Raw genomic sequence first — 14932 nt, 5'->3', positions numbered from 1 at the left:
CCTTTTGACCATGTGTCTGGAGGGCCTCCTGACCCCTTCTGGATACAGGACATCTCTCCTCCCTTCTACCTCCTTCACCAAAAGCCTTAGAGCTCTGTTTTTCCCATGTTGTAGCATTTCTCACTGTTCTGCAGGACAGATTTATTTCCTGCACAAATCCCGGCATCTGTTCCAGCTACAGTGCACTTCTCCTTAAGAGGTGCAGGCTATCATTAAGAAGTAGGCAATAGCAACAACAACCGCCTGTATTTACATAATGTTTCTAATGTAATAAAATCCCCCTAATTGCTTCAGAGGAATGCTATAAAGCAAAATTTGACATGCAGCCACATAAAGAGACATTAGGACAGATGACCAAAAGCTTGGTGTAAGAGGTAGGTTTTAAGGGACACTTTAAAGGAGGTAAGATAGGAGGAGAGGTGGAGAGGTGTAGGGAGCAAATTTCAGAGATTCCAGAATTCTTTGCCGGTTGAAGGCATGGCCACCAATGATGGAGCGATTAAAACTGGGGATGCTCAAGAGGCCAGAATCAGAGGAGGGCCGATATCTCGGAGAGTTGTGGGGCTGGAGAAGACTACTGATGGGTGGGGAGGGGCCACGGACTGATTTGAAAACAAGGATGAGAATTTGAAAACTGAGATGTTAATCAAGCAGGATCCAATGTTGGTCAGTGAGGACAGGGATGATGGGTAAATGAGACGGTGCGAAGTAGGACAGGAGCATCAGAGTTTTGGATGACTTCAAGTAGGAGGGTAGAAAGTGGGAGAATGGCCAGGGTTGTGTTGGGATAGTCAAGCCAAGAGGTAATGAAGGCATAGATAAGGGCTTTAAAAGCAAATGAGCTGATGCAGGGATGGAGTCAGGCAATGTTATAGAGGTAGAAATGGACGGTTTTAGTGATGGCACAGGTATGTGGTCAGCAGCATATTTTTGGGTCAAATATGACACCGAGGTTGCATACAACCTGACTCAACCTGAGAGACTTGCAAGCGAGACAGATAATATTGGTGGCAAGGGAACAGAGTTTGTAGCAGGAAACAAAGATATTGGCTTTGGTCTTCTCATTATTTAATTGGAGGAAATTCCTGCTCATCCAGTGCTGAATGTTGAACAAGCAATCTCAAAGAGCGCAGAAATCTCCCTGAGCACGGAGCTGCCTCGGAGATTAATTTCATTCTCAAAAGTGGAAAAAAAAATTTTAAAAATTGCTCAGACATGTCCCCTCATGTGACAGTGTCACATGAGCTGGGACATGTTTATGTTTATCAATAAAAGTTTTTATTTAATTTACAAAGCCTTCATGAAACCTCATCCCGCCCGTGGATGAGGCTTCATGAGAAATACAAAGGCCGCCTGGGCTCTTCACCTGCCTGCCAACCTTACGGCTGGACGGGCAGTCCTGTTATTGATTTAAATTGGTTTTTAAATGGCCTTAATAGGCCTTTGACAGTTCGGTGGGCGCGCAGCCAATTCCGGTGCACGCCTGCCAAACTGAAGATCAGAATGATACGCAGTGACGTCGGGTGTGCATCCCGATGTCACCGTGTGTCATTTTACGCATTGGCTAGCAGGGCCCACCTGCGCACACCAACCAGAAGATTCAGGCCCTGGTATCATTCTGGTAAAACTACACTGCACTCCCTCCAAGACCAATATATCCTTCCCGAAGTGTCGCGCCCAGAACTACTTTCAGTACCCCAGATGTGGTCTAACCAGGGCTTTGTGTAGCTGAAGCATGTTTTCTTGCCCCTTGTATTCTGGTCCTCTACATAGAAGGCTAACATTCCATTAGATCTTTTGATTATTTTCTATACCTATTCATGATATTTTAATGATCTATGCACAAGGACCCTCAAATCTCTTTGCACCTCCACTATTTCTATCTTTTCATGATTTAGAAAGCACCCAAGTCTGTCCTTTTTAAGTCCAAAGTGAGTATTCTCACATTTGCCTACATTGAAACCCATTTCCACAATTTTGCACATCCATTTAACCTATCAATATTTCTTTCCATCTACACTGCTGACAATATAACCTATCTCTATACAATTAGTAATTTGGATATTTGGCTTTCTAACTCATCATCTAAGTCATAATAAATATGACGAGTAATTGAGGCCCCAACACAGATCCTTGCGGGACAGCACCGGTGGTTTCCAGGCAATTAGAGTACCTATCTAGTATCTCTACTCTCCTTCTGATGCGGCTTAGCTAATTTCCTAACCAGCTCAAGAATGTGCCTTCAATTCCATGAGCATCAACTTTAGTTAACAGTCTTCTATATGGAACTTTATCAAATATCTTCTGCAAGCCCATATAAATAACATCCATGAACATTCCCTTGTCCACTACTTTAGGTACCTCCTCATAAAATTGAATTAGATTTGTCAGTCATGACCTATCTTTTACAAATCCATGCTGTTTCTTCCTGATCAGCTGAAAATTTTCAAGATGTTCAATCACACCTTCCTTAATTATAGACTCTAGTTGTTTCCCAACAACAGTTTTTAGGCTAACTGGTCTATAAATTTCTGGGGCAGAATTTTCACCTCAGCAGGCGGTGGGCACCCGACCCACTCAAGCATCAAAATGACGTGGGTTGATGTTGGGCAAGTGTCCCGACATCAATGCACAATCATGCGATAGTTCAGTCAACGGGCGCACGCAGGAATCAACAACGCGCCCGCCGACAACTAAGAAGCCTGTTAAGGCCATTGAAGTATCAATTAACTTAAATTTTTTGCTGCCCATCCAACCTTACGTTGGGTGGGCAGTCGATAAAGCCAAGCGGCCTTTGCATTTTTCTGGAAACCTCATCCACAGGCGGGATGAGGTTTCCAACATCAAATAAAAATAAAATATTTTTTTTTAAATTTCACTTATAACATGTCACATGGGGGGACATGTTTTATAACATTTTTCAAACCTTTATTTTTTTCTTTGAAAATCTTCATCTCCCTGAGGCAGCTCTGTGCCTCAGGGAGGTTCTGAAGCAACTTGCGTACATGCATGAAGTTCGCGCTCACCCCACTTGCCCTACCCCCTGCCTCCTCACACAGGCTGTGATGAGTGCTGCTGCTCGTGTTTCACGCTGGGCGAACCTTAATTGGCCTGCCAGCGTGAAATTGCCTTCCAACCTCGATCACGGACAGCAGTCGGCTTCCCGACTGCCACCGCCCATCCCCGCTGAGGTCAAAATTCTGCCCCTGATTTCCCTTTCTCACTTTTCTTAAAGAGTAGGGTTACATACACATTGTCCAATCTAAACCAATGGCGCCTGAATCAAGAGAACTCTGGAAGACAAGTTAGGGCTGGGAACTGGGATTATTCCCTCTAGTTTCCGGTAATTTTTCATGCCAAAGTTTTTAACTGGTCAAAAGGTCCTGGCTGAATAAGCAGTGAGAATTTTAGTAGCGTTCTGAGCTAGTAAACTGCAGGTTTAGCTGGTTAGACTCCAACAGTAACCTGGCTTCCTTAAATTTGGATGATACCAGTTTACAGTTAAACTCTCTCTGAAGTTAATTGGGGCATGACACATTGGAAGAGATTTTTTCATCACACATCACCTCAATAAAACTCCAGTTTTTCTGGATTTCTCAGTAGTTTGGTTTGCAGAGTTTTAACAAAGTTGCTGGGTTTCTCCTTACATCAAATACTAAGTTGACAAAAAATGCAGCTTAGGGCAGCGTTACAGGTCTTACATTGGTTAAAGTAATATTTGATGAAAATAGTTGTAGGAGCCTGTTTGTGACCTTATTCAAATACTCTCCTGACTCACCTCCCATCCTCCACACTTTAAACTTCAGCTTCTCTAAAAATCTGTTGCCTGATCCAATCCCACGACAAGTCTATTACTCATCTATCACTTCTGTCCTTGCTGACCTGCATTAGTTCTCAGTCTCTACAATGCCTCTAATTTAAGATTTTGATCCTCGTGTTTAAATCCCTTCATAACCTTGTCCATTTCTATCTCTTTAGCTTCCTCCAGCCCGATGACACCACCCAACCCCCAACCCCCACTGCTGCCCAGAAATCTTCAGTGCTTCAACTTTGACCTTTTGCCTCCTTTACACCACATTGGTTGCTATAATTTCTGCCTTCTTGGCCCTACGCTCAAGAATTTCCTTCCTAGACTCTTTAGTTTCTTCACCCCCCTTCTCCTTTAAATCCCTCCTTACCTTTATGACCAAACTTTTGGTCACCTGTCCTTCCACTCCAATAGTTCTTTATTACAGTACGGCATTCATTTTCCTCCAATTACAACTCTGTGAAGTGCCTTGGACAGTTTTCTATCTCAATAGTAGTGTAGACATGTCACTTGCACCAACTTCTGTAAATTTATATGAACCCAAGCACACAATTGAGAGTATTTTTCCCTTATGTGAACTGTGACTATAAATGGGAAAACAGTTTTTGCAGACTTTTAGGGTATTTTGACATTGAGAATGTCCAGATGGGAATGGGGGTTAAAGTTGTCAAAAATATCAGTGCATTCGGAAGCTGCTCCCAATGGGCACCCTCTGGGTTTAACTCTGGGATGAGTTTGGCTGTGTGTCCATAATCCCACCAGAGAGATGGGTTAGTGATTTGAAAATTTTAATCACTAAATTGTCGCAGTATTTAACCAACATTTAAATTTCATAGTGCATGCATGGGTTTCCTGGGCTTCCTGGAAGACAGCATTGAATCCAAGGTGAGAGGAGAACATCAATTTATGGGGTGCATTAAAAGCCGGGCAAACAACTGAAATAAATAGTCAGTACTCACAGCTGTTGTTTTACCTACCACTGGGAAGAGGTGTGTTGAAAGTTTAATTGACTGCCACTGCTCTTCAAGAAATGCCTACCTCCTTGAAGAAGTTCTGTTCCTCTCTGCGACAAGATTTCCGTATCTCTCTTTTGCCCTGCTCACCTTCCTTGCTTTCCATTTCCCTCCTGGTGTTTGACAAGGTGTTTACTAAAACCCGCTTTCACAGCCACATCTCCTTTCTCAGTGACTGTCTCCATCTCCGACTTACCCCACGTGGATTTCAACTGAAATTCCACCCCTCATGTTTCGAACCCACCCAGGATTACAGGTATCTCCGGGACATAAAACGTTTCTCGGACTGCTGTTCCCATCACATTCTGAAATCCACACTCAGTGCCATGCACCACCATATGAACACACTCGACCTCTCCCTCCAGCAGCACCGCAGTACCCTTTTTCAAAGCTGCGCGTGCCCCCAGTTTCATTTTATCCTTCGGCTCATCCGACGCCTCAACAAGAAACTTTTTCTCTTTCTCTCAAGTGCTAAGGAACGCAAGCTCCAACAACTCATCGACACCAACACCCATCTAGGACCCTCCACCCCGGCCTGTCCCTCCGTCCCCACCCCATCTTCCAATCCCAACCCCAGCCGTGTATTCACTATACCCCCTGACCTTCCCCTCTCCGATGCTGAACGTTCAGTGCTCAGCAAAGGACTTAGTTTCATACCCTTACGCCCTCACCTCAATGAATTTCGGGCTCGGCATGATGCTGAACTCTTCTTCCGCTGTCTTCGTCTCCGGGCTCACTTCTTTGGGCAGGAGTCCTCTCCCAGTTCAACGGATCCTTTTACCCATCTCCAATATTCTCCCTCCACCTGGACCCCTCCCTCTGGATTCTTACCTTCTCTTGATCTTTTCATTGAGAACTGTCGGCGCGACCTTAGTCGTCTCAATTTCTCTGCTCCTCTCACCCATTCTAACCAGTCTCTCTCTGAACTTACTGCACTCCATTCTCTCAGGTCCAACCCTGACATTGTCATCAAACCCGCTGACAAGGGTGGTGCTGTTGTTGTCTGGCGCACTGACCTCTACCTCGCGGAGGCTGAGCATCAACTCGCAGACACTTCCTCCTACCTCTCCCTGGACCATGACCCCACCACTGAACATCAAGCCATTGTTTCCAGGACTGTCACTGACCTCATCTCCTCTGGGGATCTCCCTCCCACAGCTTCCAACCTGATAGTCGCCCAACCTCGGACGGCCTGCTTCTATCTCCTACTCAAAATCCACAAACAGAACTGCCCCGGTAGACCGATCGTGTCAGCTTGCTCCTGCCCCACAGAACTCATTTCTCGTTATCTTGACTCCCTTCTCTCTCCCCTTGTCCAGTCCCTTCCCACCTACATCCGTGATTCTTCTGACACCTTACGTCACATCAACAATTTCCAGTTCCCTGGCCCCAACCGCTTCCTCTTCAACATGGACGTCCAATCCCTCTACACTTCCATCCCCCACCAGGATGGTCTGAGGGCCCTTAGCTTCTTCCTCGAACAGAGGCCCGAACAATCCCCATCCACCACTACTCTCCTCCGTCTGGCTGAACTTGTTCTCACGCTGAACAATTTCTCCTTCAACTCCTCTCACTTCCTCCAAATAAAAGGTGTGGCTATGGGTACCCGCATGGGCCCCAGCTATGCCTGTCTCTTTATGGGGTATGTGGAACATTCCTTGTTGCAGTCCTACTCCGGCCCCCTTCCACAACTCTTTCTCCGGTACATCGATGATTACTTCGGTGCCGCTTCATGCTCTCGTCGGGACTTGGAAAAATTTATTAATTTTGCTTCCAATCTCCACCCCTCCATCATTTTCACGTGGTCCATCTCTGACACTTCCCTTCCCTTCCTTGACCTCTCTGTCTCAATCTCTGGTAATAAACTGTCCACCAATATCCATTACAAACCCATCGACTCCCACAGCTATCTCGACTACAGCTCCTCACACCCGCTTCCTGTAAGGACTCCATCCCATTCTCTCAGTTCCTTCGCCTCCGTCGCATCTGTTCCAATGATGCTACCTTCAAAAACAGTTCCTCTGACACGTCCTCCTTCTTCCTTAACTGAGGTTTTCCACCCACGGTCGTTGACAGGGCCCTCAACCGTGTCCGGCCCATCTCCCGCGCATCCGCCCTCACGCCTTCTCCTCCCTCCCAGAAACATGATAGGGTCCCCCTTGTCCTCACTTATCACCCCACCAGCCTCCGCATTCAAAGGATCATCCTCCGCCATTTCCGCCAACTCCAGCATGATGCCACCACCAAACACATCTTCCCTTCACCCCCGCTATCGGCATTCCGTAGGGATCGCTCCCTCCGGGACACCCTGGTCCACTCCTCCATCACCCCCTACTCCTCAACCCCCTCCTATGGCACCACCCCATGCCCACGCAAAAGATGCAATACCTGCCCCTTCACTTCCTCTCTCCTCACCGTCCAAGGACCCAAACACTCCTTCCAAGTGAAGCAGCATTTCACTTGCATTTGCCCCAACTTAGTCTACTGCATTCGTTGCTCCCAACGTGGTCTCCTCTACATTGGAGAGACCAAACGTAAACTGGGCGACCGCTTTGCAGAACACCTGCGGTCTGTCAGCAAGAATGACACAAACCTCCCTGTCGCTTGCCTTTTTAACACTCCACCCTGGTCTCTTGCCCACATGTCTGTCCTTGGCTTGCTGCATTGTTCCAGTGAAGCCCAACGCAAACTGGAGGAACAACACCTCATCTTCCGACTAGGCACTTTACAGCCATCCGGACTGAATATTGAATTCAACAACTTTAGGTCGTGAGCTCCCTCCCCCACCCCACCCTCTTTCTGTTTCCCCCTTCCTTTTCTTTTTTTCCAATAAATTATATAGATTTTTCTTTTCCCACCTATTTCCATTATAAAAAGAAAAAGAAAAAAAAAATTATTTATTTTTTTTTTACATCTTTTATGCTCTCCCCACCCCCACTAGAGCTATACCTTGAGTGCCCTACCATCCATTCTTAATTAGCACATTCGTTTAGATAATATCACCAACTTTAACTTTAACACCTATGTGTTCTTTTGTACTATTGTCGTTGACATCTTTTGATGATCTGCTTCTATCACTGCTTGTTTGTCCCTACAACCACACCCCCACTCCACCTCTCTCTCTCTCTCTCTCTCTCCGCCCCCCACACACACACCTTAAACCAGCTTATATTTCAACTCTTTCTTGGACTCGAACTCAAGTTCTGTCGAAGGGTCATGAGGATTCAAAACGTCAACTCTTTTCTTCTCCGCCGATGCTGCCAGACCTGCTGAGTTTTTCCAGGTAATTCTGTTTTTGGGTGGTGCCATGGCTGCCTTAGATTGAACCTCAGACAAATGAGCATGATGCAGCAACAGCCTACTGGGGAGAGACCAGCAGATCATAGATTGTGGGCTGATGCCTATTTTCTTGTTTGAATTCTGTAGTCCCATTTGGGAAATACCTAGAACCAGTGTAAGTATGTTTAAAATACGTTTCTGAAGTAAAAACTGCATGTTCTTAAGGCTGAAAATTGAATGTTACTAAGAAATTACCAAAAGAGTGAAAAACATAAAAATTCTATGGACTTTCTTTTTGCAAGCAATGTTGACATGTCACCATGCTGCTAAATTTTAAACACAGGTAGTGTAAGAAGTGTCAAAAGAAGGATCACTAAGGACATCTGAGATGCGGAATTATCTTATGGTGCACTCATACATAAATCTTAAGTTATTTTTCATATTTGTTGCTAAGGAAGAAATCTACCATAGCAACTACTTAATCCATGCAAGATTATTTAAACTTCAGAGAGATACTTGTACTCACTTATCATCCAACATGCCCATATTCATCCACATAGCTGTAAATTGCCCATAGGTCATAAAGGAGAGGGAGAAAGGTGCAATGGAGAGGGAATCAGCAGAAGGGTCAAGCTCACAGAAGGTATTGCCCATGTAATAAGATACACAGGCAAATGCTGCCAATTATGGACTTAATTACCTCGGATTCCCAGAGTTGGGTCAGTGGGGGTGCTACCAGATTTGGTGATGGACGTCAGGCCCCCCCCCCCCCATTTAAAAATTCATTCATGGGATGTGGGTGTCACTGGCCAGGCCAGCATTTATTGCTCATCCCTTATTGCCCTTGTTCAGAGGGCATTTAAGAGTCAACCACATGTGGGTCTGGAGTTACATGTAGGCCAGACCAGGTAAGGAAGGCAGATTTCCTTCCCTAAAGGACATTAGTGAACCAGATGGGTTTTTACAACAATCATGGTCATCATTAGATAATGATCTCTATTGGATTCAAATCCCACCATCTGCTGTGGTGGGATTCGAACCTGGGTCCCCAGAGTATTGCCCAGGGTCTCTGGATTACTAGTCCAGCAACACCATTATGCAACCACCACCCCCCCGCCCCTCTGCCTGTTAACTCTATTTTTTCTCTCCACAGATGTTGCCTGACCTGCTGAATATTTCCAGCATTTTCTGTCTTTATTTCAATTACCAGCATCCACAGTATTTTGCTTTTATATAACATAATTCAGTGTTGTGTGACTTGTGGGCCACTAATCTTAGTGCTTTCTCCACTGCGGTTGCCAATTAGGAAACCTGTGGAGGACCACCTCCAGTCCCTCCCTAGCACTCTACAACTCTTTTGACTCGCATTGGGAAAGACAAATACCAGTAGTTGGCCTATTCTTCTTTAAATATGCAGATTAATCTCCAATGATATCATTGGGGTTCAAATGTTCTTTTACCAAAGCCCTGCACAGGGAAACCATTGTAATTTTCCCAAAAGGCCAACCTGACAGGAAGAGGAACCTGAGCCAGAAAATACCAAAGAAGATAAGGTTTTATTCCACTTCCCTTGTGGACCAGGAAGATTTGCCTGAAACAATCCTAAACCATTCCTGGAAAGTTACCCGAGTTGCAAGGACTGTTCCTTTGATCTATAATGTGTTAATAATTGAAGAATATAATGTGGGAAAATGTGAGATTATGCACTTTGGCTGGAAGAATAGAGGAGCTGAATATTATTTAAATGGGGAAAGACTGCAGAAGGCTGCAGCACAGAGGGATTTGTGGGTTTTTGTGCATTAATCCTAAAAAGCTAACAGGTAATAGGGAAGGCAAATGGAATGTTTATTTCAAAGGGAATGGAGTATAAAAAAGGGAAGTCTTGCTAAAACTATACAAGGCACTAGTTAGACCACACCTAGGATACTGTGAACAGTTTTGGTCCCCTTATCTAAGGAAAGATATACTGGCATTGGAGGCAATCCAGAGAAGGTTCACTTGGATGATTTTGGGTATGGAGGGATTTTGTTATGAGGCGAGGTTGAGTAGGTTGAGCCTGTACTCATTGGAGTTTAGAAGAATGAGAGATGACCTTATTGAAACATATAAGATTCTTCGGGGGCTTGATAGGGTAGATGCTGAGAGGTTGTTTCCCCTTGTGGGAGAGTCTAGGACCAGAGGGCATAATCTCAGAGTAAGGGGCACCCATTTAAAACAGAGATGAGGAGGAATTTCTCCCCCAGAGGGTAGTTAATCTGAGGAATTTTTTTACTGCAGAGGGCTATAGAAGCTGGGTCATTAAGAATATTTAAGGCTGAGATAGACACATTTTTAATCAGTAAGGGAATCAAGGATTATGGGGAAAAGGCAGGGAAGTGGAGTTGAGGATTATCAGATCAGCCATGATCTCACTGAATGGCAGAGCAGGCTAGATGGGCCGAATGGCCTACTTCTGCTCTTACATCTTATAGTTTTACAAGAGCGGCTTCAGTGTGCCATATGCAGAAAGTACAGGTATTGTGTATTCCAGCCAAATTTAACAGCAGGACCTGATTTGAATAGTTTTCTCCTTTTCCCCACAGCTGCTAAATGTAACATCTAGTCAAACATAAGAAACACAAACTCATTAGCATATTTAAATTATTGCTCCGCCTCGCATGAGCAGGTTATTGGCATGCCTCCCATCCCTCCCTGGTCAAACTGGAAGCAGGCACCTTCAGGGCAGCTTGGGATCAGGTTTCAGATTTTCCAAAATGTAACCCCACCCCCCCCCCCCCCCCCCCCCCCCACTCCCCAACATCCTGCCTCCCACCCTGCCACTCTCCCACCTGCCCTGGTGGAATAAAATTCCCTCAATATCTAATTTAGTAGTCCATCAAATAAAATTAATCTTTTGTGCTGAATTATAGAAGGATAACTCCCTGCTCTTCAAATAGTGCGGTAGAATCCTTTAATCCCACCTAAATCACACACAGGAAAGGGAGGCCTCAGTCAGCATCTCATCCAAAAGACAGCACCTGAAACAATGTAGCATTTCTTCGATACTACGCAACCTAGTTTATGTGCTGAAGTTGTATGTTGGAACTTAAACCTTCTGACAAGAGCACTGCAAGCTGAGCCAAGCTGACACTTAAAACACATAAAGCAAATTTCGGCCGTATATTTTGAATTTTGAATAAATGTGTGATTTAAACTGTTAACCTGTTTGTTGAGTGTTCATTTGTGGCATGGTGGTGTAGTGAGTTGTTGAACTATACAGTGAAATCCATTTGTGCAGGCACCTGCTGCACTGAATTCTCAATCCTATAGCTTTGTTCCATTTTAAGATTGATTCAAGTAAAAGTTTTACAATTGTACTCCTATGGGTGCCATTCATATATAAGAGAGAGAAAAAAAGAAATAGGATTTCTATAGCACCTTTCATGAACTCAAAGCAGATCACAGCCATGAATTACTTTTGAAGTGTTGTCACTGCTGTAATGCAGGGAAATGCAACAGTCAGTTTGTAAACAGTAAGGTTGCAGCAATGACCAGCTAATCTAATTTAGCAATGTTGGTTGAGGGATGAGTATTGGCCAGGATACCAGGAGAACTTCCTGGTCTTCTCCAAGTAGTGCCAGGACTGAGTTGGAGACTAACTAGAGTATTCCTACATTGTTTGCTATGTGGGTGGGCTGAGCCATTAAACACGTCTGATCATAAAACGTGTCTGTTTCCACTTGTGACAGCAATGTTACTGGGACATTGCCTGTTTTAGTAAGTCTTGTATCATTCGAAATCAGCACTGGTGCCAGCTTGTTCATTTTATTGATGCAGTGGCAGCCTGATAATGTAAATACGTTATCAGTCAAGTTGTCGGGGACACATACGTATGGGAGAGAGGCTTACATTTCTCAATTGGAGGAAAAGAAACTTGGGGTTCAAGTTATCTGTTGTAAGCACTCATAACAGCTGATTACAGAGATCCGGGTGCAGCTGGTAGAGAATGTGTGAATGAGGACTAAAGGAGAAAGAAAATGACACAAAAATGGTGGGTGGAAGCTTGGAATAAAGAATTTGCAATTAGCTGCAATCAAGATTTTGTTATAGAAATACAGGAACATGTTTAGCTATGTGCTCAAAATCTTAAAACATTTTTCTTGGGAACCATGCTGTTATCCTTGTTTAGCACTGCAAGTGTTAACAGTGGGGATTTAAATGAATAATGAGCTGTGGAGGACAGGAAAATAGATGAAGAAATTAGCAGTCGACGAGTGCATGTGGCTTTGGATTATTGTATAGTTAACATTGTGATTTAATGTTTTAGGATCAAGAAAGGAAACTGAACAAAAACAGTTAAGAATACCTCGTCGACGAATGCAGCAGCCCAAAATGCTGAACAGCCCTGAGGACAGCCTGTATTATAACCAGTTAAATGTGAGTTCAAAGTAGCAATAAAGCTCTTTGCTGACTTTGGGTCCAGATGATAATACCATTATAAATACCTGCCCCAACCTCTCCAGCCCCACCCCCATGCTCTTCTTCTGTCTGTCTTCGTGAACATGTGCTTATGCTCTTTATCTGTTGCTTTCATGTCAGGATGTCTGCCGTCACGGTGAATAATTGATGTGGTTTATCAAAGCCAAGCAAGATGCATGCTTCATCAGGCTCACTTGAGCTCTTTGATCAAAAAAATTATGCTGTGACTTCTGATATTATCAGCATCTGCTTGCATTCAACACAAAATCACTTTGAATTAAAAATTAACGACTTGCTGCTCTGCTGTTGACTGTGTGTTCTTGGCCCTCTCCACAGGGAATCCTACAATACCAAGAGAGTAAAAGAAAGCCAAGAAAACTTGGGTAAACAGATACTCTCAGTTCTTTCTAACTGTAAATAAAGCAAACTATTGTGTTATAGATTTCTGTATTTTTATACTTCTAAAAATTAGATTAAAGACTTTCCACAAAACAAACCCTTTATTTTATTTAAAATTATGTGATTGACATGTTAATAGATAGTACTTTACATGTGAAAAGCTTTGTTATGCATGCTGATAAGTCATCCTTTTCCTTCTTTATCACAGTCAAATCAAAGTGCTGGACATTGAAGATGAATATTACAAATCACTGTCATGTATTGAACCTGTCCCTGAGGAAGATGATTCATTGAACCCTCCCCCTCCTATTCCAAGAGGACCAGGTTTTACTCATAGCTGAAAGTGGGCTCTATAGGTAATTTAATGATTTTATTTTTCTCTGTAAAATCTGACCAGCCAATTTCTGACTTTGAAATTCTCTTCCTCAAAGGAAGGTAGACTCCTTGAATATCTTTAAGGCAGAGGTAGATAGACTCTTGATAAGCAAGAGAGTGAAAGGTTATCGGGGGTAGGCAGGAATGTGAAGTTGAGATTAAGATCAGATCAGCCACGATCTTATTGAATGGTGGAGCAGGCTTGAAGGGCCGAGTGGCCTATTCCTGTTCCTAATTCGTATATCCATATGTAATTTTTTTCAGTGCCAGGTTTTGTAAACCATGCATTGGAATAAGCACATGCAGTCTGAATGGAATTTTTAAAAACAATAGCAGAAATAAGAGTCCAATAATCCCTGAGAAACAGTTCATTAATCATTGTTAATTTTTTTCTATAAGGAGGAAAAAACTATACAATAAAACTTATTTCTAAGAAGTGCTCTGACAGTGATTTTTTTAATTCTGCTTGCTTCTTGTTGCTTCATTCAAGTCCATCTCCATGGGGTTTTAATTCTGCTTGCGAGTATTAAAATATGCCCAGTATCGATCTGCAAGTTTTCAGTCAATTCCACCATTAATTTATTAACAATTTGAGTGCTAAAGGGTTCTATATTTGTACCAGGCTTTGCATTAAATAATATTCGGTGAAAAATTTCACTCATTCAACATAAAAATTTAATCAGAAAATGTGAAGACCAGTAGACAACTTCAATAATCTGTGAATAAATTAGAAACTATCCTTAGTTGTGTAGAAAATTGTTTCAATATTTCTCAACATGATAATATTAAAAAAGCTTGTGAAATGAAGATGCAAGAAAAACTGCATTTCTTTTATCCTCCAGATTTCTGTGTTGTCACTAATTATTTACTATTAGTAAAGGCAATAAAAATCATAGTTTATTTAGAATGGCAGTGGAAGTTACAGCAGACAATAAATCCAACCTTGCACACCTGTCATTAAAGGAAATTTCCCCTAGTAGCTCAGCGTGGGCTCAGGCAACAGCATGGAGGCCTCTTATATTTATGGTGTTGGCTTGCAGAGTAACAAATGGGCTATCCAGGTGTCCTTTGATGCCTCCAGGTCATGATGTGTGCCTGCTACAGCCAATGCATAACTGGAAATAATGCAGCTGGTATACATACTGCTTCCTAACATAGGATTATTCTACAATTTACACATTTACTTCCATTTTTGGTGCATTTTTTAGACATACTCTCTTTAATTTTGAAACGGCATAAATAAAAGATATTTAGCTACTTTATAGGTTTTTACTTTAACAGTTTAATTGGACTCATCAAAGTGAGATATTTCAAGATTAGGGAATAGAATACTTTTGTGTTTTGTTGACATCAACCATTTTTAGATCATTTTAGAAGCAAAGTTGTATCAGGTGAGACTTAAATTAATCATTTTCAGAAGAAACATGAAGTCAAGCCCTATTTGCCTGTTCGGATGTAAACAAAACCCATAGGAATTTTTCAAAGAAGAGCAGCAAGTTTTCCCAGAGCTCTGGCCACAATTTATTCCCAACCACCACCACTGAACTAGATCAACTGGTCATTCATCTCATTAATGTTTATGAGATATTTCTGTGCAAAA

At 43.0% G+C, this 14932-nt stretch overlaps 1 protein-coding gene across 12 annotated transcripts in view; it reads left to right on the top strand.

The window, feature by feature from the left end:
* Nucleotides 1-14932, top strand: part of myo3b (myosin IIIB) — a 661003-nt gene that overhangs the window by 603399 nt on the left and 42672 nt on the right. For 10 of the 12 annotated variants that reach the window (XR_005944587.1, XM_041201000.1, XM_041200999.1 and 7 more), the window contains 3 exons: nt 12407-12516; nt 12895-12941; nt 13166-13313. The exons of 1 other annotated variant lie outside the window; for it this stretch is intronic. Coding sequence is in view for 10 of the 11 variants with exons in the window: in XM_041201000.1 (XP_041056934.1) it covers nt 12407-12516; nt 12895-12941; nt 13166-13298 (290 nt within the window). In the remaining variant the exon portion in view is untranslated. Of the gene's footprint in view, nt 1-12406; nt 12517-12894; nt 12942-13165; nt 13769-14932 lie in introns of those variants that run through there. One more of the 12 variants, XM_041201006.1, reaches the window with a different exon arrangement.

The sequence above is a fragment of the Carcharodon carcharias genome, chromosome 12 (assembly GCF_017639515.1).
Source record: "Carcharodon carcharias isolate sCarCar2 chromosome 12, sCarCar2.pri, whole genome shotgun sequence".
Lineage (NCBI taxonomy): Eukaryota > Metazoa > Chordata > Chondrichthyes > Lamniformes > Lamnidae > Carcharodon > Carcharodon carcharias.
Note: the sequence above shows the minus strand (reverse complement) of the source record. Positions and strands in the feature narration are given on the sequence as shown.